This window comes from Manis javanica, chromosome 10 (genome assembly GCF_040802235.1).
Source record: "Manis javanica isolate MJ-LG chromosome 10, MJ_LKY, whole genome shotgun sequence".
Taxonomy (NCBI): Eukaryota; Metazoa; Chordata; class Mammalia; order Pholidota; family Manidae; genus Manis; species Manis javanica.
Window position 1 is genome coordinate 58,263,878 of NC_133165.1, and position 21,516 is coordinate 58,285,393.

General features: G+C 42.0%; 1 protein-coding gene across 4 annotated transcripts in view; it reads right to left on the minus strand.

Moving 5' to 3' along the window:
- Positions 1 to 267: 267 nt before the first annotated feature.
- CPPED1 (calcineurin like phosphoesterase domain containing 1) overlaps positions 268 to 21,516 on the minus strand; it is a 122,074-nt gene continuing 100,825 nt past the window's right edge. For all 4 annotated transcript variants that reach the window (XM_017643236.3, XM_037000317.2, XM_073215558.1 and 1 more), the window contains exon 4: positions 268 to 1,906. In XM_017643236.3, the coding sequence (XP_017498725.1) occupies positions 1,677 to 1,906 (230 nt within the window). In that variant the 3' untranslated portion in view covers positions 268 to 1,676. The remainder of the gene's footprint in view (positions 1,907 to 21,516) is intronic.

Here is a 21,516-nt window from a genome sequence, read left to right on the forward strand (position 1 = left end):
TGCCACAGCCTAAAGCGTTTCACACCTGTAAGATGACAAAGAGGGCTCCATCAGTCCACTGTCATTAAACGCTTCCCTTTTGCCCCCAGGAGTGCATCTGCACTTCCAATCCTGGTATCCAGTTCTGAAAATTACCACATCTCAGGCCTAAAATGTGTGGCTTTGCAGTTATGCCTCTTAGTGAATTCCCTTTCCTGACTTCTTATATCCACACCTGTTGTATACAAAAGGAGGAACAAAACAGAATACAAAGCAAGAACACAGAAAAATAGTAGAAGAGCATTTTAATCTTGTGCCACATAACAATGAGCTGTGGTGTGCCACTGATCTGTAGTATAATTAACTTCTTGTCTTTTCTTCCTATTAATTTACATCTCCAATTATATTTCTATTTAATTTCTCATGGTTTTGCTACATTGATTAAAACTTTTTAACAAGAAAGTCTTTTAATTTAATGGATTTTGCAGTTCATTTGTAACCAGTTGGTTTCTTAAGTCGTTTTGGTATAACTGAATGTTACTGCGTAACACTGTAAAATTTTCCTGGCAGGACTCAGAGTAGCTAGGTTTCCTGTCCATCAGGACAGTTGCTGAGAGAAGTCTATGTGGGTGAAATCACGCAGTGGTCAGGGGCTCCAGAGAAGCAGCAGCAAAGTAGATTACATAAAAGCAATGCAGATTCTGAACCACCCATGCTCCTTTGTCAAGGGTACTGCGCTGCTGCATGTGATCAGTCAGCTCCGATTTGGATAATGTGGTTAAAAGCAGTGTTTTTGTGCCACTGGAATTTCAGCTGTTTCTTCTGAGAACTCTGCATCCATTCCCATGTTTTCTGTCAAAGTAGACACAGTGAAGAATCTCATTAGAGGAGGGTCACTCTGCACGGAGAACACCAACTTGTGGACTTACCGCAGCATCAAATATGAATGTGAATAAACTCAAAATGTTCTGCCGGCTGACTGCAGAGGTGGCTCTTTAGGGCTTTGGTTCTAGTCTCTTGGATGAGAATTTTAGATGTGGCCAAGTTATGTACAAAGGTGCTTTTTTCATCACCAAAAAGGCACACTCAACTCTGCCGTATCAATAGCATCATCATCAGCAGTAGAAATCTCAATTTAACAGCAAATATTGACCACTCAGCTCCCTGTTGAAACAAGTCTACATGGCTCTGCCAATGGGAACAATTATTTTTTTGTTAGGAAGGAAAGGAGATGACCTTTGCTTTGGCTAGCATTTTGGGTGTCAGGACAATAATTTAATACAATCAGATGGAGTTTCTTCAAGGAATTACCAAAGAGCACATGTGGATATCAAGTTGGGATAGAGGTCTATAGGCAGACATTTGCCATAGGCTACCAGAAGACAATCTAGTTCACAAGCAGAGTTGAGAAACATATCATTAGGAGAATTTATTCAAACACCCATGTGAGATAGTCTAATATCACTTATTCATTTATTTCCAGGCTCCACCTGCCTCCCCTCTTTTGTGAAGGGAAAGCAGTTCTATTTTGAATATAATTTAGTTTAGGACCCAGCTCTCTGATTTATGCAAAAGGACATAAATTCACAGATCTGCCTGGTATAGTTTTATTTTCCAATAAAGGGTTGTATGCAGCTGCTGTTTCTGGCAAAATAAAGAAATGGTGGAAGTGAAAGTGAATAGATCGTAAGTGGCAATCATTTTTTCTTCATCAAATCCATCAGATCATCTTCTATTCCTTTTTCACACAGCTCATCTAAACTGTAGTATCGGTGAATGATTTTCTCAGCGGTGACCACCACGACTCGGAGCCCATGGGTGTCTTTGCCCAGCTGGCACCCAATGGCAGATGACACCACCATGTCGAGGTTCTGGTAGGTGCCCCCAGCATTCCTGTGGTAGTGGCCTGAGAACACAGCTTTGATACCTGCAAAGGAAAAAAGACATTAGGGGCCAAAGATTTCCATTTGGGTAATGTGGGGGCTGCAGTGTTTTCTTCTGTGAACACCAGTATAGCAGTGAGTTAAATGCATCATGTTACTCAGGACACAATAAATGAGAAGGCAGTAAATGCAATCCAGAATCCTTTCAAGGATAATTCATCTCTACAACATGTAATTAACACATTTGTCATAACAAGAACAAGTGCTAGGGAACAAGAAGAGGGAAGGAGGATACGGTGAGTGGCTTTCGGAGAGATACAGAAGTTCATTTATGCAAACAGCCACATGGTGGGAGTTAGATGTCTACAAAAACCCAATGTTTATGGACCTCTAATCAAGATGGCACAGCACGTTTAACATTCATCCACCTTTGCTGCTCCAAACTTAGAGTGTGGTTGATAAAATGAGAAAGAAAACCAAAGGACAGAGGCAGCCTCAAAATCAAAATAAACAGTTCTACAGGCCAGAAACAAAGCAGAAAGGCAGAGGAATGAGTGGGGTTACCACATTTCTGGGAATTCAGCTCTTATAAGGTAACAGGTTGAAAGCTCTTTATGTGAGAGGAGGAAATGAAGCCAGTTCTGGGACAGAGTGGCTGAGTGCCTCTGTTCATGGAAGGCGAGGAGAAAGCTGCTGGGGCCTGGGGCAAAGGCTTTGAACATTCTCCACAGATGATATATAAATGGCCAATAAGCACATGAAAAGATATTCAGCATCATTAAGCATTAGGGAAGTGCAATTCAAAACCACAGTGAGATATCACTTCACACCCAGTAGGATGGCTATAATAAAAAAGATGGAAAATAACAAGTGTTTAGAGGGATGTGGAGAAACTGGAACCCTCACATAGTGCTGGTGGAAATGTAACATGGTGCAGCCATTTTGGAAAACGCTTTGGCAATTCCTCAAAATGTTAGGCACAGAGTAACCATGTGACCCAGCCATTCCATACTCCTAGGTATATACTCAAAAGAAATGAAAATGTACGTCCATGCAAAAACTTGTGCATACATATTCATAACAGCATATGCATAATAGCCTAACAAGTAGAAACAAACTAAATGTCCATTAACTAATGAATGGATAAATAAAATTTGGTACATCCATATAATGGAATATTACTCAGACATCAAATGGAACAAAGTACTGATTATATGCTATTAAGCAGATTAACCTTGAATACATGTTAATGAAGTCAGATATAAAAGGCCACATATTATATGATTCTATTTACATGAAATGTCCAGAATAGGCAAATTCATAGAGAAAGAAATATTATTGTTTGTCAGGAGTTTGGGGAAGAGACAGAATGGAGAGTGACTGCTAACGGGTACAGGGTCTCTTTGAGGGGTGGCAAAAAGTCTGGAATTAGACAGTGGTAATGGTTGCAAAACCCTGTGAATATATTAAAATCACTGAATTTCATGGTATGTCAGTTATATAGCTCAATAAAAAAAGCAAAATAATATATGGAAGGGGAGAAGGTTAGAAAGATCCATGTGGCAGTGGATCAGAATTGGAGACATTGGTGTGAACTCATGTTTACCTTGATATCAGATGTTTAAAACCACATGGTCATATAAAAAATACTTATAGATGTGTATTTACACAGGGTAGTATACAGACACACATTTCCTTGCTCTGTCTAGAAATAAAGACACAAGCAATGAGCACATGTAGCATCCATATCTTGGTATATAATACCATTCTCCAGAAGAGGAATTATGAATCCTCAGAGAAATGACTGGCTGTTGGGCTGGAGCAGAAAATATCCAAGATAAGCCTGGAGCATCCTGCAGGGCCAGAAAGTAAAGGAGTGTCCAGAAACTCACAATGATAGGGGCATGTCAAAGGGACACAGGAATCAACTCAAGAGCTCCTAATGGCCAAAGCTTAACAATTTGAGCAACGAAATAAACATGTATTGTAACCCAAAGTATAAAAAAGAAACCGAGTCCACATTAATGCACATAAATGATTGAAGAAATAAATGAATGTGGGGAAAAGGGACTAATTTTCCATACAGAAAATTAACAAATAACTTACGTAGACATTCTACTCTCAAGGGGGAGGAGCAGCTTAACTCCCACCCCCTAGGTGTGGGCTGTGCGTAGTGACTTCCTTCCAGTGGTGACTTATGGCGGGGAAACTGCAGAAACATTTCTGTGATAAGTCATGTTGACAGAATGTGCCCTTGATAAGACCGTGATGAAAACGGCACTTTACCCATGTGGTCTCCCTGCCCAGCCTCCCTGTCTGAGAAAAACATCAGACAAACCCCAAAAGAGAGACATTCTATAAAATACCTGACTAGTACATATCAAAAGTGTCAAGGTCATCAAAAACAAGGAAAGTCTGAGAAACCATCACAGCCAAGTGGAGACCAGTGGGGTAAGGTGATTAAGTGTAGTGTGGTATACTAGGTGAGATCCTGGAGCAGAAAAAGGACATTGGGTAAAAGTAAGGGAATCTGACTATGGACTTTAGTTAATAAAAATGTTTTAATACTGGCTCATTAATTGTAACAAATGTCCCCACTAATATAAGGTATTAGTAATAGGGGAAACTCAGTATGTGGTATATGGGAATTCTCTCTTCGTAATTTTATGTAAATCTAAAATTGGCCTAAAATTTAAAAGTTTTTTTAAAAAACATGGATAATTTCCTAAAGAACACAAATGAGGTATATAGCTTTCAATCAGCCAAGAGGGAAAAAAAATCATAGTAACTACAACAAACAACCAAACAAACATTTTTAAATGTAACAAACCGGATCACTCCTACAGTGCTGGTGGGAACGGTAATGGTACAGCATCTCTGGAAAATAATCTGGCAGTTTCTTAAAACTAAACATGCACTTACTATATTACTCTTGGATTTATCATTTATTCAGTGACTATATGACTAATAGAACTCTTGGACATTTATCCCAGAGAAATGAAAACTTACATTCACTTAAAAATATGTACACAAATGTTCATAGCAGCTTTATTTGCAATAGCTAGAAAATTTGCAATAGCTAGAAAATGGAAACAACCTAAATGTCCCTCAATGGTTGAATGGTTAATTCAGCAATAAGAAAGGAATGAACTATTGATACATGAAACAACCTGAATGGATATCAAGGAAATTATGCTGATTTTTAAAAGCCAAATTCAAAAGGTTCCATCCTGTATGATCCCACTTACATGACATTCTTGAAATGACAGAACGATAGATATGGCTGCTAGGAGTTTGGGTGTGGCTACAGGCAGGTGGCAGGAGGGACTCTGGTGGTGATGGAACTGCTCCACATTTGACAATGACTCAAAAAGCGATGTTCAAATGTTTACAGCATCTGCTTCTGGTTAGTCGGATTCTGGAAGACTCTCAACAGAGCTCTTGGAACTAAAGCCATGCTCACATGGCAGGAACTGAGACCCACCTGTGGGCCCGCATGGCTGTCCGCCAGCTGAGGTCCACAGCTGGGAATTGAAGGAAGGGGATCCAGATATCCCTCCTTAAAACAGCCAAGCGTGGGTGAGAAACAGCTATTTCCTCTTACTGTTATTAGTATGCAGAGAAGTACAACTCATTTCAGAGGGTAATCACAGGCTATCTTCTCACATTTTATTGTGCATCCCCCTTGACCAAACACCACCATTTTCAAAGAAATTTACCCTTCAGGAACACCCAGAGAAGAGTCCCCAGGTGCAGGTGTGTTGGGTCTGTGGGTATAAATATACAGGACAGTGTTCACTGAGGTACTGTTTATGATGCTCACTTATGGAGACTGGATGAATCATAGTATGTATATTAAAAAAAAAGAGGTAGAGTTACATTTATCGGCATTGAAAGGCACCAAATATTAAGTATGAATAGCCACAGGCAAAAAAAAAAAAAAAAATGTATGTGTGTTTCCAAAAGAGAAGAAGTGTTTCCGAAAGACAAGAAACAACAAATGCTGGCAAGGATGTGGAGAAAGGGGAACCCTCCTACACTGTTGGTGGGAATGTAAATTGGTTCAATCACTGCAGAAAGCAATATGGAGGTTCCTCAAAAAACCATAAATAGAAACACCATTTGATCCAGTCATTCCACTCCTAGGAATTTACCTGAAGAAAACAAAATCCCTGATTCGAAAAGACATGTGCACCCTATGTTTATTGCTGCACTATTTACAAGAGCCAAGATATGGAAGCAACTTAAGTGTCCATCAATAGATGAATGGATAAAGAAGATGTGGTACATATACATAATGGAATATTATTTAGCCATAAGAAGAAAAGAAATCCTGCCCAACAACATGGATGGATCTAGAGAGTCTTATGCTCAGTGAAATAAGCTAGGTGGAGACAGACAAGTACTAAATGATTTCACTCATTTGTGGATTATAAAAACAAAGCAAAACAGAAGGAACAGAAAAATCAGTAGACCCATAAACACCAAGGGACTAGTGGTTACCAAAGGGGGAGGGTTGGGAAGGGTGGGTGGGGAGGGAGAAGGGGATTAAAGGGCATTGTAATTGGCAATCACAATATAGCTGGGGTGGTAGTACATCATGGAGAATACAGTTAATGACTCTGTAACATCTCACTACATTGATAGACTGTGACCACAATGGAGGAGGTGAGGACTTGATAATATAGGTGAATACTGAAACACTATGTTATGTATATGAAACCATCATAAGATTATCAATGATACTTTAATTAAAAAATGTATCATGTGATCCTGTTTGTGTAAAATACAGGCAGCATTATGTATAAGAGACTGTGTGCACATGTCTGTATCCCAGAGCTGAATGGTGGAGAAGTACACACTGAACTGCTCACTGGTTGTTCATGGCGAGGGTGGTGGGTGGGATTAACAGGGGTGGTGGTGGGAGGCACGGCTTTCTATTTTTTTACTACTATAATGTTACCACTGATCACGAATTAATCTGGTGATCACGAACAAAACATCAAGGTGATGTGAAAAGCATAGAGGCAGCATGACAAATGGACCAGGGTGAGGATGACAAGGGGATGGAGGGGCCACCACAGCAGGGCCTGAGCAGTGCAGTTCAGAAGCTGTAGCTGAAACTGCTGGGATGGGTACCCAGGCGGGTCCTCACCACAAATGGAGACTTGAACAGCTCCTGGCCACACAGACCGGAAGGCTGCAGAGATGCCTGCATCCTGCGACCTTGGAGCCCCCGTGGCCTGTGGTGTCAGAGGCCCAGTGGGAGTGTGCACTATTAGACCTGCTTTGGGGAGCTCCTAAATGGCCAGGCAGAAACCAGTTAGCACTATTATTATTTTGTTGTGTACTAAATTATGTTTATGAAATTTTACTTTTTATGTCTGATTCGTAGTTGCAAACTACTATTGTGGAAGGAATGTTTTGGCAATTTTGAAAGTAGCTCACATTAGTCATAATTAGCTGTAAACCTCATTTATGTTTAAATTTCATGCCATATTTATTGGCAGAGACAGGAGTATTAATGGGGATTATTCAAGTGACCGACGTTACTTTCAGAGCAGATCTCAGTGGACTGTGGACAACCGAGCTTTTCTATGGTATGTGTGTCCCATCCATTTTCCCCTTCCTGGCCCCTTAGGGCTCACCATTTATTGTTAATGTCCTGAGTCATAGAAAATGTGACCGAATGAGGATTTGTACATTATGAAAGATGCCTAAGGAGGCCTAGAAATGGACATGAAAGAGACTGTCAGTGAGCAGAGGTTAATGTGTTCAGAGCCATCCTCCCCTTTGGTAAGAGAGGAGACTACCCCAATTATAATTAGGAACTCGACATTTTGGAGTCCTGAAAGAGAAACCACGTCATGAGCGTGTAATGAGTTTACGAAGGGATGGTCAGGCAGGAGGCTAAAGTCTGTCTCCAAAACAGGAGGATAGGAATCACTCCATTCTGCCAGGCTCTGATGCAAAGTTTAAGGCTCTTGGTTACTCCTGGTTGGCCCAGTGAACACAGGCTGAAACACAAGGGCTGGGGCTGGGGAGGGAAGCAGGTGAGCCTCTTCTCGGGCTGCAGCCTAACTCAGAAGCAGCCGGGCACTCAGCGGGAGCTCTTGAGCCTCTCCTCCACCTCCTGGGCCCTGATTATGCTCTCCTAACCCTGCCTCCAGTAAGGCAAACACTGAGGCTGAGTGGAATGGACACGGGGGGAGGAGTGCAGCAGCAGGGTACCAGGGACTTGCCATCCATCATCAACTTGAATCCTTCCAATGGGCCTGTTTGTGGGGACTCAAATCACCTCCATTTCACAGATGAGAAAAATGAGGCCTGAGAAGTCTAGGCACAGTTACATAGCTAGAAAACAGGGCGGCTGTGATCAGAACCCAGGGGCTCCTATGTCAGAGCCCAAGCTCTCAACTGGCCTTGCAGGCTCGAGTTCTTCCTTTGGGACATCAGGCAGGTTACTGACCTTTGTGAGCCTCCATTTCCTCATTTACAAAATGAATAATCATAATACCTGTCTCAAGAGTGGCAGAGAGCCTTGAAGGAGAGCATGGATGTTGGTTATGAGCACCCAGCACACAGTAGGTACTCATCACTCCCATCAAGACTCCCACCAGGGCATGGTGAGCAGCTCGCTGCTGGAGTGGGACACAGGCATGAGGTGCCAGCTCTGCAATGTGCACGCTCTTTTCCAAGTGACGAACCTGCTTGTTAAGCCAACAGGCCATGAGGACTTGGAAAAATTTTACCCGTCTTGGCTTTCTATTAGCTTTTTGATGAGGAAGCATTGATTCACAACTCAATGGAGGTAAAGAACGTATTAATAAATCATGGTTTCCCTGATGGGGGATTGATTTTAGCAGTGTTTTCAAGAGTTGTGCAGAATTTCTATTCAGGCTGTTCATTAGTCATCTGTGGCCAACAAGCTGCTATGATTCCTTAATTGAGTATTAGGTATAGATTGTTTTTGAATTATGAACTGCTCTAAGGAGATGACAAGCATTTTCTTAGATTACCGCCAGAATTCCTAGCAAACTCAGAGCCTGCATCAACAGACAACAAATTCTGCGGCATTAGCTCATATTTATTTCTCCACAGTATCAAGTCATAAAGATGCTATAAAAGCTATTTTTAAGCTGTCTTGATTCAAATTCATTTCAAATCAGTCAGAGGATTGGGATGCTGTAATTTCCATATAACTTCATATTCTAATATCAGAAACATTCTCCAAGTCAATTAGGAAATTGGGATGCACCCCAGTACAATTTTGATAATGTCTTTGTGTTACTTAGGCCTGGAAAATCCAAACGAATTAGAGCTGGGACAGCCTTTACTTTCATCCTGCCTGAGTATACACTTATAAAAATGCTGTGCATCTTTACATTGCTATCTATAATATTGCAAATTGTATTGTAAATCATCAGTCACATTGTTTATTCTGCCTCAGTGGTAAGGTAAAAAAATATGGCTTATAAAAAAAAGAAAAGGAAAAAAGACGGTGGGTGTGAACATACAGAAAGCAGGAATAAGTAATCCTTCCTGCAGGTAAAGAGTTTCCTCTGCAGGCAGCCAAGATGCAGGCCTTGGGGTGGGGAGCCCTGCCAACACCCAGCAGCCTGGGGTGGCTGTGGGGCAAAGGGGGAAACAGGTGCTCCTTAAGCAGGGCTGAGAGGTGTGGCTGATAATATGAAATTAGGGTCAATGCCCACCTGACACAGTAAGAAGTGCCTCACTATTAAGTTAGGGTTTTGAGTGGCCAATTTGGGAATTTGGGTTCCACTACAATCATTCTCACTGGAATTTCACTGGCACACATCTTTCCAAATGCCTAGGTGCCCACAGGCCCCGCCTGCTAGGGAATGTGGAGGGAGGACGAGGCCTGTTCCACATCCTCCGGGTGAGGCAGAATTTGAGGCAATTGTGGAACTGCCTCTTGGTGGGGGGTGTTGGTGTGTAGTGGGTCACCCAGGACCATTCCTAGCAATTGAGAGCTTAAGGCCTAAAAGCTGGGTAGTAATGTAATTAAAATAGAGACTGTGACAATAATACAGTTTAGCTGTGGTTTATGTACTGAACACTAACTCTGAGCTAAGTACTTTGCACTGTATCATTTCAGTTAAGCCTCATAAGGACCCCCATGAGGAAGATATTACCCCACCTTTTATAGGTGAGAGAATAAGGCACAGAGAGATTAAGTAACTTTCCCAGGGGCACACAGCTAGGGTTTGTACCTGGATCAGGCTGACTTGGAAGTCACTCTCTGTCTACCACCTTAGAGGTACAAAATGCCAAGGATTGTGGCACTGCAGGCACAGAAGGCTTCCTAGAGGGGGTGGCTTTGACCTAAACACACCCTCAGCTTCTTTCAGTTCTTGGCTTGTGTCTCCTCCAGGACTTGAAGTAGGTTGAATAGTATGGTGGCAATAATAACAAGAAGTAATATTTATGGAGTGTTCAGTGTCTGCCAGACATTGTTCTGAACACTTTACATGTTTTCAAGTCACTTAATCCCCACAATTTCCCTATGAAGAAGGAATGATTATCCCACTTTTGCAGATGAGAAAACTGAGATGTAGAGACATTTAGTAGTTTGCCTAACTCTACCTGTACCTGGCGGGGCTGGGATCTAAACTCAAGAGTCTGGCCCCAGAGTCAGCACTGTTAACTAAAACACCTGCCAAAAATAAATGTACATGGGATGGGGCATATGAGCAAAGAATAGGAGTCAAGTGTGTTTAGGAAGCTACAGAAGCTAAATAACAGAGGCTCCTGCTGACAGGCCACCTACAGGCATCCTGCATTTCTTCTCTATCCTTCTAAATCCTCACCAGACGGCCAACATGGGAGAAACTCTTAGGCATATTTTCCAGGGGAGTGGATGATGGTACCAGGATTCCAGGTCAGATTCTGCCTCAGTTAGAGGGTCAGGGAGGAAGGCCAGAAGGCTAGACTACAAACAGGCTGAAATGAGATGGGACTTAAGTGCCAAGCTCAGGTTTACACTTCCTTCTCCTGATCAGCAACCAAAGCATCCCATCACTTCTAGTTTCAGCCTTTCGCTGGTTCCCCTCCCATCTTCAAATTACCGTTAACTTGAGTGGGATCTTAAAGACATTTTCATGGAACTTCTTTGGAGAATCACTTGAACTTAACTGACCTGGGGTATGCATATATTTTCCATAAAAGGCCAGACAGTAAATATGTCAGGCCATGTGGTCTCTATTGAAACAACTCAACTCTGCCTCCCTTCATAGCATGCAGGTGTGGCTGTGAGCCAATAAAACTTTATTTACAAAAAAAAAAGGAGGAGGGCCACCCTCAGTAATTGGGGAAAAAGAATGCCATGTAAAAAAATACATTTGGGCAATCAAAAGTTCAGCCATAATTTCTCATTTCTTCAAAAATTACAAGGTTTTGTGCTTTCTACTAATAAAGGAAACAACAAAAACAGGAAATGAATTTGTAGTTTAATTTATAAAATTATGGATCTCATTCTGAGCAGGGAAGGCAAGTGTACTTAACCAACAGAGAACACTGCTTTAATGAACACAAAATTATTCTATAAGCAATTATTCAATTATTCAATAAACAAGAGCATCTGTCCTGACGGTTAGAATGAGACTTCTATATCTATCTTAAACTGAGTATCCCCATCCTTCTACTTAAAAGGTCAGTTCTGAAACACTGAAAAAAATTGTTTGCTGATAATTTTTGCTTGAAATCAAATAGATAATGGGTTTGTAGAGTAAATATATGTACCAATTTGAGAAACTATAAAATTTAACCAGCATACAGTTTACACTCAATAAATGTCAATGTATGCTGTTTCTACTTGTCCTTTATATAGACACTGTAGAAAGAACTCTGAAGTGGCGCCGTTCAAGAGAAAGAGGTGAGCCTCACGTGTAATTTTAAATTTTCTAGTAGCTCCCTTAAAAAAAAAACATAAAAAGTAACAGGTGAAATTAATTTTAGTTATGGATTCTATTTAGTCCAGTATCAAAAATATTATCATTTAAACATGGAATCAATACACAAAATGTTACTCATTTTACATTCTTATTAAAACACTAAGTCTTGAAAACCTAGTGTGTAGTTTACACTTAAAGCCACCTAAGTTTAAACCAGCCACATGTGGCTGGTGGCTGCTATATTGAACAGTGCAGCTTTGGAGTGGGGCAGATGTGGAAATCCAATCCCACCATTGGCACTTTTTATCTGAAAAGACTTAGTTTCATCATATGTACAGTGGAGATAATAACAGCTACCTTGCAAAGCTGCTATTGTGAGAACTGGCTATATTGTGCCTGGCAAACAGTAGGCATCTCGTGAATGAAAGCCATTATTATATTAAATAATTAAAGCATGGAATGTTTCTCTATTTAAAGTGCCAGATTATTAATACAACCAAAGCATTATTAGTACAACAGGGTACTTTTGTAGAGCAAGACTAACTACACCACATACACAAACAGATAAACAAGGCTAGCTCCAGGGCCAACAATTTCCATATTTTAACAGAAAGGCAAACTGTTGGGTCAGAGCATACCTCTCCTCTGGTGGTAGAGCTAAAAGTCTAACTGGAGAACCACGAACTGCACATATTTGACCAATGTTAACATATGTGTATACCTGGAAACCACCACCAGATCAAGCTCATGAACACATCTATCATTCCCAACAGTTTCCTTGTGTTCTTCTGGAGTCACTCCCTCCCTCCATCTGTCCCGGGGAATCACTGGCTTGTGGTCTGTCCCTGTAGATTAGATTGGATCTTATATAAATGTAATCATACGGTATCACACTTTATTGGTCTGGCTTCTTTTACTCTACATGACTTTGAACAATTCACTCATGTTGTTGTATGTATCAACAGTTCATCCTTTTTAATGCTCAGTAATAATCCGTTGCACAGATATCCCATGATTTGTTTAACCATTCAACTGCTGATGGACACTGGGGTTGTTTCCAGAATTGCCCCAGTGCTTCTGGTGAAAACTAATTGGCCATATTTGTTTGGGTCTAATTTTAAACTAACTTTTCTGTTCACTGATCTATTTATCTTTTAATTCCAAATGCCAAACAATTTTGATCACTGTAGTTTACAAGTAGTCTTGAAATCAGGTAAGGTAGGTCTTTCAACTTTGTTCTTCTTTTTAAACACTTTTTTTGCTATTATGGGTAACTTGCATTTCCATAGAAAGTTTAGAATCAGCTTGTAGGTTTCTATCCAAAATAAAACTACAGGAATTTTGATTGGTATTATGTTGAATATATTGATCAATTTGGGGAAAATGCCATCTTAACAACAGTCTTCCAATCCAGGAACATGGTCTATCTTTCTGTTTACTTAGTTTTGTGGTTTTTAGGGCAGAGGTCTTACAGGTCCTTTGTTATTCCTAGGTATTTTATATTTTTTGGTGCTATTACAAATCGAATTATTTCTACAATTTCACTTCATAAATGTTTGCTGCTAGTATATAAGAATGCAATTGACTTTTGTTTATTAACCTCATACCTGAGACTTTCCTAAGTTCATTTTTCAGTTCTAGTAACTGTTTTGCAGATTCCTAGAAATCATATCATCTGCAAACAGGGCTGTTTTACTTCTTTTCGGATCACTATAATTTTTCTTGCTTTTTTGTAATGGCTAGGACTTCCAAATGCTGTTACATAGGAGTGGTGGAAAAAGGCATCCTTTCATTGTTCCTGATATCAGGGGGGAAATGTAGTAGATTTCTAGGGCAGAGACGGAGGGAGGGGATTTGAGAGGAAATGGGGAATGACTGCTAAGGGATACAGGGTTTCTTTATGGGGTCATGAAAATGTTTTAAAATTGTGGTGATGGATGCACCATTCTGTGACTACACTAAAAACCTCTGAATTGTACACTTTAAGTAAGTCAATTGTATGGTATGTTAATAGTATACAGTATGTCAAGAAAGCTGTTATAGGGGAAAATAAAAAGGAAAAAGGGAAGAATGACCATTATACAAATACCTTACATTTGCTGAAGATGTATTGGCCAGACACTGTGAACAAGCCTTACTACATGAATTATTTTGAATTCTTCCACATTCTTAACATAGACCATTGCATGTGGGGTTGGGTGAGTTGACTCCCCTGCCTCAAGATGGGACCACCTCTGTAGCATGATTCCTGCTCTGGAGCTCTGGCTGGATCAGGCTGAAGTCTGACTCCAAATGAATGCATACCCTTGCTTAGCTTTGCTCCTTGCCCTGTCCTGTATCCTCACTTCCTTACTCCTTAAGAGCCTTCCTCACATGTCCTCCAATCCCTGTCTCAGGCTCTGCTTTTGGGGACCTCAACCTAAGGAGGTCAACTGGACCTCCCAATGCCTCTGTTACTGTGTCTGTGGGTTGTAGGGGCCACCAAAGGGCTCCTAGCCACCTGGCTTCTCCCACAGCCCCATTCACTTTAAAAACAACAAAGACTTTTTATTAGAACTTAATCTTGCTCTTTTCAATGGTTTAAAATTTTTCTTTCCACTATTTATCATTATTGTTTTTCTGCCTTCAAAAGTAGTGCATGCCTAGGACAGCAGTTGAATGAACTATGGTACCCACACAGTGCAGCCACGAAGATGAATGAGGAAGATCTCCATGAGCTGATATGGAATGACTGCCAAGAAAAACTATGTGACTTAAGTACAAAAGATATACACAGTACCTTCCTTCTGTGTAAAAAAGAAGAGAAAATAAGAGAATACACACATGATGCACGCAACTTACCTTCAAACAGATCAGAAAAAAATATATATTTGCAATACATATCTCTTGCAAATAAAAAATGAAATGATTGGGGTAAAATGCCACATAAATCTGGGGAAAGGGTATACAAGTATTCTTTTTACCTGCAACTTTTCTGTCAGCTTGAAAATATTCCTGAACAAAAAGTTAAAAGAAAAGAAAAGTAATGCATGCTTGCTAAAAATAAAATCAAATACAGAGCATTAAAAAAAAAAATGAAGGGGAAGGAAATCACTTGAAATCTCTCTTCCAGATATTACAGGAGTTCAGGGTGTACTAACCAGATAATTTAAATGTCTATACCAAAAATACAGATATTAGATACAGATCTATGGAAATGCACGTAATTTCACAAAAATGGGACAGGCTCCTATGGATTTGAATCTTAATTTTATTCACTCAACACCACATCTTTTCATTATTTCACTCAGGACATTAAGCTCTCAGAGCTACCCCATAAAATCCTGAAAACTGTATTTTCGGTATATAGAATCTAGGCTACTAGATGATTATTCTATATTTTAAGCTGGGAGGTTAGGTGGTTCAGAGTCTTTCAGCCCTCCAGGGACTGCTCAGGTGACACAAGATGCTCAGAGTTAGTGTAGCTTCTCAGGAAGCCCTGGGGACTTGGGACAGCAAAGGCTCCTGGGAGGAGGGAGTCTCTATGCCCAGCCCCTGTGGCCAGGTCTCAGGGGAGAAGCCCATCTGTCCCTGTTTGCTGCAGGATCTTCAGCACAAGAAGAGACTCTCTCAGGTTTACGAAGCACCTGAGCCAAGCAGCCCTGCCTCTGTGTTCTCACCTGGGATGAGGGGTGCATTATCTCCTCCAGGAGTTGATCCCCTATCTTCTGAAGGGTGTGAGCAGTCGCGGAAGGCTGGTGACGACTTCTTTACCATGGCACCAGGTGCTCCTGGCCTGGGTCACTGCCGGAAACCTGGGATTGTGTCTCTCTTTTGGGGGAACTACTATGTAACACGCAAACATTGGTCACCTCAGGCATCTGTTCAGATGTCTGGTCCACATGAAGTGAAACATCTGGCTTCTCTTACGATTCACAGTCCCCTCCTGGGATTCTCTCTTTTCCTTCCTTCCTTCTTTTCTTCTTCTTCTTCTCTTTTTAAATGTTTTGCTTGGGTAGACAGTAATGGCCCACCCAGTTGTCAAAATGACCTTCACCCAAGGCCACAAGAGATATGACCACACAAGATTTCTTCTCCTTCTTTTTAAAAGTTTCCCCCCAATTTTCTCCCCTAAAAAATAGCCACAGAAGTTATACTTTTATTGCTTTACCTCAATAATAGCCAACAAAAATTATATTCTTCCTTTTTCAAGGGTTCCTCTTAAATGAAACTCCAAGAAGGTGGGGCAGGAGGATGAAACTACCATTCTCGAAGGCAGAGAAGTGGCCCAGAGACACCAAGGGCTGTACACCACACTGTCAGCTTGATCAGGGTGGGAGTGGTTCTGCTGCAGAAGTCCCAAAGAAGAGTGGCTGGGAAGATTCACTCAACCATCACACCAACGCCTGGGGCAGCAGAGGGTCTCAGGTCCTGTTTATAACGTGATGTGTCCACTCCCACCCACTGCATGCACTGACAGTGATAAAGGACATGACCCTTTCCTGCACTTGGAATACAGATGCTCTCACCATCAGGGTACAGAGCAGTCCTGCCGGGAAACAATTTCTTGCTGGGGCCTGCCAGTGCCTGGCTGCCCTCGAGCCCACAAAGCCCCAGTAGTCCAGCATCCCCTCCCCACCCAGATCCCAGGATTAATTATGCTCCTGCAACCTTCAGACCCATTTCTCCTCATTTTTTATGTATGGGGGGCTATTCTCAACTTTTTAACTTAATTTCCCCCTTCCTGATGACTTGAAAATTCAAAACCTGTGTGGAACATGCAAGAGGAGGGTTGTATTTTATTAATACTAATATTTGGTTGCCCAAAAAGCAGTGGCAGCTTGGGGTGTGGGTCAGGGGACACAAGCTTGAACCTCAGTCTGCTGCTGCCAAGCTGTGTGAGTGTGGCATGCCCATTAACCTCTCTAAGCCTCAGTTTCCCCATGTGGAAGGCAGGAGTAATATCAACCAGCCCCAGGGTCAAGAGACTCTGAGCGGTGCCCAAGGTCGCACAGCAGGAAGCTGTGGGCAATACGCTCAGGCAGTACTCGATAATTATACCTTCCTCTCATCCTTCTCTAAGTATTGGATCAGAAGATCTTTTTTTTTTCATTTGCACAAATTACATCTTTTTCACTATTCATAATTTCCTTTTTATTTTTAAAAGAAGATGGCAGGCTTGCATGTGAGATGGAGTGTGGAGCGCACATGAAAGTTTCAATCCAGAATGGACAATTTTCTAGATTTCCATTACCCGGCTTCCATGCCCTATCTTAAACACAGCTGTCAGGACAAGAGGCTCATTAAAGAGATTGTTTTGACTGATGGCACGTTCATATATCAAATTGGAAATCCACCAAAAATACTTGAGGGAGGTAGACAGAGGTGGTGACAAGCCAAGGGAGGGAGATGTTCTGCAGAGTGTTGAGATGATGTTTGCTGGAGAAAAAGTGCTCTAGCCAGGGAGGTCCAGGAGGGGAGCCCTGCAGCCACTGAAATGTGAGGACCTTGGGAAAATCAGTTTCCACTTTAGTAACTCAGGAAAGAAAGATTGCAATCAGGCAGAGATCCCTTAAAAGTAGGGTATTTGCCAAATCTGTGTGTTTTTTTCCATGAGCCCTTTAGACGGTGGCCTTCCCTGGGCTCTGTCCACACCCTTGTCTTCTTGCTGGATAACCACATCCTCTGTCCTAACCTCAGCCACCCCACTGCTGACAACTGTCAATCACTTCCCAAGCCAGACTTAGTTCTTCAGCTGCTTCAAGGACCTCTCTTCCGGAAGTCCCTGCAAACACTGCAAACTCAACTCCGTCACTTCTTTGGCCCCCAGTGTCTGCTCCTCCTCTCATGGCTTTGCTGGGCCAGCACACAGTCATCTGCTGTGGGGAGGAGGGCTGAAGGTTCCATTGGTTTTTCTGCCTGAACCCACTCACAGCACTTTCTGCTGTCCATCCTCAGGGCAGTCTTTGTAGCTGACTGGTCTTCTTGTTCCCCTGCCTTCCAGTCTGCCCTCCTTTCTGCCCCCAGATGTGCCAGGATGACATTCAGCTGTCAGTGGCTTAAACAAGTAAAGAGTGTGTTTGGACTTATTTATGAACTATCCATCCCATATACAGAAAGGAGGTAGGCAGTCACAGTGACTGCAGCTGCTCAAGAATTTCACTAAAAATCCACACTCTTTCTGCCTTTCTGCTCTGTCACCCTCATTTGTAGCTCTGTCCTCAAGATACCAAGATGGCTGTGAGGCTTCCAGTCATGGTGTCCAAGTTCCAAGCAGGAAGAAGAAAGGGCCAACTAAACGCTTTCCAAGAAGCCCTACTTGCTAAATTCCAGGATCGGAACACACAGCTAGAGTCAGTGTAAGGGAGCCTAGAAAGGAATGTTTTCAGCCTGTTACACTGGTGCCCTGAACAAAACCAGGGAAGAAGAGAAATGCATCCTGGATAGACTGAGCCAGGTTGTCTTCCTAAAATGTCAAACCCGATTGTGCTGCTTCTCCACGTAAAACCTTTCCATGCTTCTCCATCACCTTAGGGTCTGGCTCCTGTTCTCAAATACCTGAGCCCTACTCAAGTCACCCAGCAGCTTTAGTGTCAGCTCCAGGACACGCCAGGCTGTTTTGCAGCTCCAGTGCCAGCTCATGCTCTGCCCTATGCCTTGAATGCCCTTTCCCTGCTCAAATGTGCCTGATGATCTCTTTCTCATCCTTCAAGACCCTGCTTGCTCCTCTCCTAGAGAAAACATCCCTGGCCAAGCTGGACCAGGTTGATTCTCCTTCTAGATTTTGTATATATTCCTCTGTTCCTTGCACATTCCTCTACTTTTGTCCTGAGGTTTATTGCTCCCACACTGGGATCCCCTACTGGTTTGGGAGGGCAGAGACAAGACTATTTTACCTGGAGATACATGCCCAGAGTAAACAGAATAGAGATGCTGCTCTATAAATGACTGCTGGGAGGTAGATGGATAGATGAATGGATGGATGGATGGATGGATGGATGGATGGATGGATGGATGGATGGATGGATGGATGGTTGCTGAAGGAAAACACAAAATATGGTAACTCATAAACTGTATCTTAGTAGGTGTTCTGGAGGAGAAACTCAAATCTTTGTCAATATTATCCAAGGAAAATTAGAATTCCAATATGTAAATCCTGATTTACAGAGAATTTCCATGTTCCTTATAAAAGAAGTTCTGATATTAATAACAAGAGGATAAAAAAAGAGACTGGAATGAGCACTGACTTTGAATCTTGTCTGTTACTTAAATGCCACATGACAAGATACTTCACCTCCCTGAACACCTGTTTCTCCTCGATTTCAAAAAAGGGATTACGGAGTTGCTGTGAGCTTGAGAGATGCTGTTTATATCCTCAGCACAGGTTCTACTGCACACTTGGGACACAACACTTTCCAGCACTCGTTTTGAAGTAAGTTGTTAATATGGGGTTCTTTCTTCCTTGCCATGGGAGACAGCGCTGGTTGCCTTCCCATATCCATGCCCTTACCTTTTCTCTTTGCTAAAAGAATCCTGATTTTGTTCTGAGAAATGTCTTGCTCTGGGAAGTCACTGGCTTTATGCCCAGAACAGGACTGAGGCAGCTGTGGCAATCCTCTCCCTAGGCCACCTACAGGTTGGGGAGCGGTCTGTGCCTGGGTCTGGGCATGGAGCTGTGGGAAGATATCTGCTGGGGGTCTGGGGAAAAGTCTTATTTCTTTTAAAAAGTCCCCTTTACTGCCTGTGGAGGTTGTCAGGTCTGAATGTGATGTCCTGAACTACCAGCTGATGGTCCAATCTAGGAAGAGCCACATCGGGGGTGCTGAGCAGAATCATAGCAAGATCTGGGTCCCTGAATGTGCCTGGTTGAGAGCCTGCATCATGCCTGGCATTCTAGTTACCTGAGATCATAACAACCTTCCTTACTCTCTGAGCTGCGCAAGTCGGAGTTCCCTGCCACATATACAACCCAAAGAAACTAATACTACCCTCTACTTTTTTGAATAGTAACTTTTTTTTCGGGGAGACCAATAATCCACTTTTAAACACTATGTAAGTTCTGGAAGCACTCATAAAATAATAGAGTTCAACCACTCTCCAAGAGGCCCTGGGACATTTCCTTGACAGGGTGGGATTCCACAGGACTCTGCATTAGAGTGCTGCTTGTCAGGGATCTCACTGACATCCTCTATGGCTTGTGAAATTGCTCTCCTGCGCATTAGGCATCCAGCAGGACCCAGTTACGGAGAAGCAGGAAGGTGGCTGGGTAACCTTAGGCCACATCTCTATGACCACTCAGAGACAATTTGGAAGGAAGAAATGAACACACATCAGAGGCAGAGTGTGCTATAAGAGACCCAAAACACGGTCAGCCAAGAAGAAAAAAAGAAAATCTTTTCCTTCCTTAGATTCCAGCACTTCACTTGTGGATAGAAGAGATGAAATGTGGCAAGTGATACTGGCATAATTTTTTGAAAGGAACTGATGGCTCTGTAACTATTACTTTTATATAAGTATCAATGGTGATTGATCAGGAAATCACAGCCCATTGTCTGTTTGCTTATAAGGCATGTTAATTAAAAATGCTTCTTACATTTTCAAATGGATATATTTAGGTTTATGCAAGTACCTATGTAACAGCCTTAATTCTGACTCTTGGCTCACAAAGCCTAAAATGCTACTATCTGGCCCTTTACAAAACAGGCTGCCAAGCTCTGATCTAGATTTCACTATAGGGATTATTTTTATTATTCTTTTTTCATTTTTTGAGAAACTTAGAAGATTCAGATGAGTACAAAAACATAATATAACATTTATATTACCATGATTCACAGATAACAAATATTAGCATCTTGTAAGAACTGCTTTCACAGTTTTTAAGAAAGAAAAAATTATAATTATGTAATTTTATACAGTTAGAGCCTAAGTCCTTTCTGACAAGTGATGGGCACCTTTGGCCAAAGGGTCTGTGACCAAAACAAAGTCAAGGATGGCTGCCCTGTAGCCCTAGTCAGGAGACAGGACATGGGGCCACCGGCGGGGTCACAGCATTTCCACGCGCTGCTGGCTCAGTCACACGAGTCAGATTTCCCCCCTGTGAAAGCTGCTACCATACAAAAGGCCCCAAACCTACTGAATGAATGGAATGGGTGCCTCCAAGGCAAACATTTGATGGAGTGATTTCATGAAGACACAGCCATGAAGTAAAGGAAGGAAGAAGGAAAAGAATGGAGGAAGAGAAAGGAAGGAACAAAATGTCCCGATGTGGAGGCATCCGCGCCCACGGCTACGCTGCTATCAACACGTTCTTAAGGGAAAGCACGTCCCTATCAGACGGGTCGTGAGCAGAGTACGTTCATATCTTCAAATGTGACTTATGGAGAAAGGAATTTAAATTCTACAACCAAATCTCTAATGTGTCACAAAGTCCCCACTCTGAAACCTCTACATTGTTCTGGTTTCTTCCCTGACTTTGCCCCTGGACAGAGCTTCTTGAATGTAGGACCTATGCCTACTCATATTTGTTCCCCTAGTTTCCAAATGTAGAGAACATGTGCAATAGTGGGGTTTCTTTTTTGGTATCATTAATCTACAATTACATGAGGAACATTATGTTTACTAGACTCCCCCCATCACCAAGCCCCCCCAACAAACCCCATTACAGTCAGTCCTTCAGCATAGTAGGATGCTGTAGAATCACTACTTGTCTATTCTCTGTTGCACAGCCCCCACGTGACCCCCACACATTATACATGCTAATC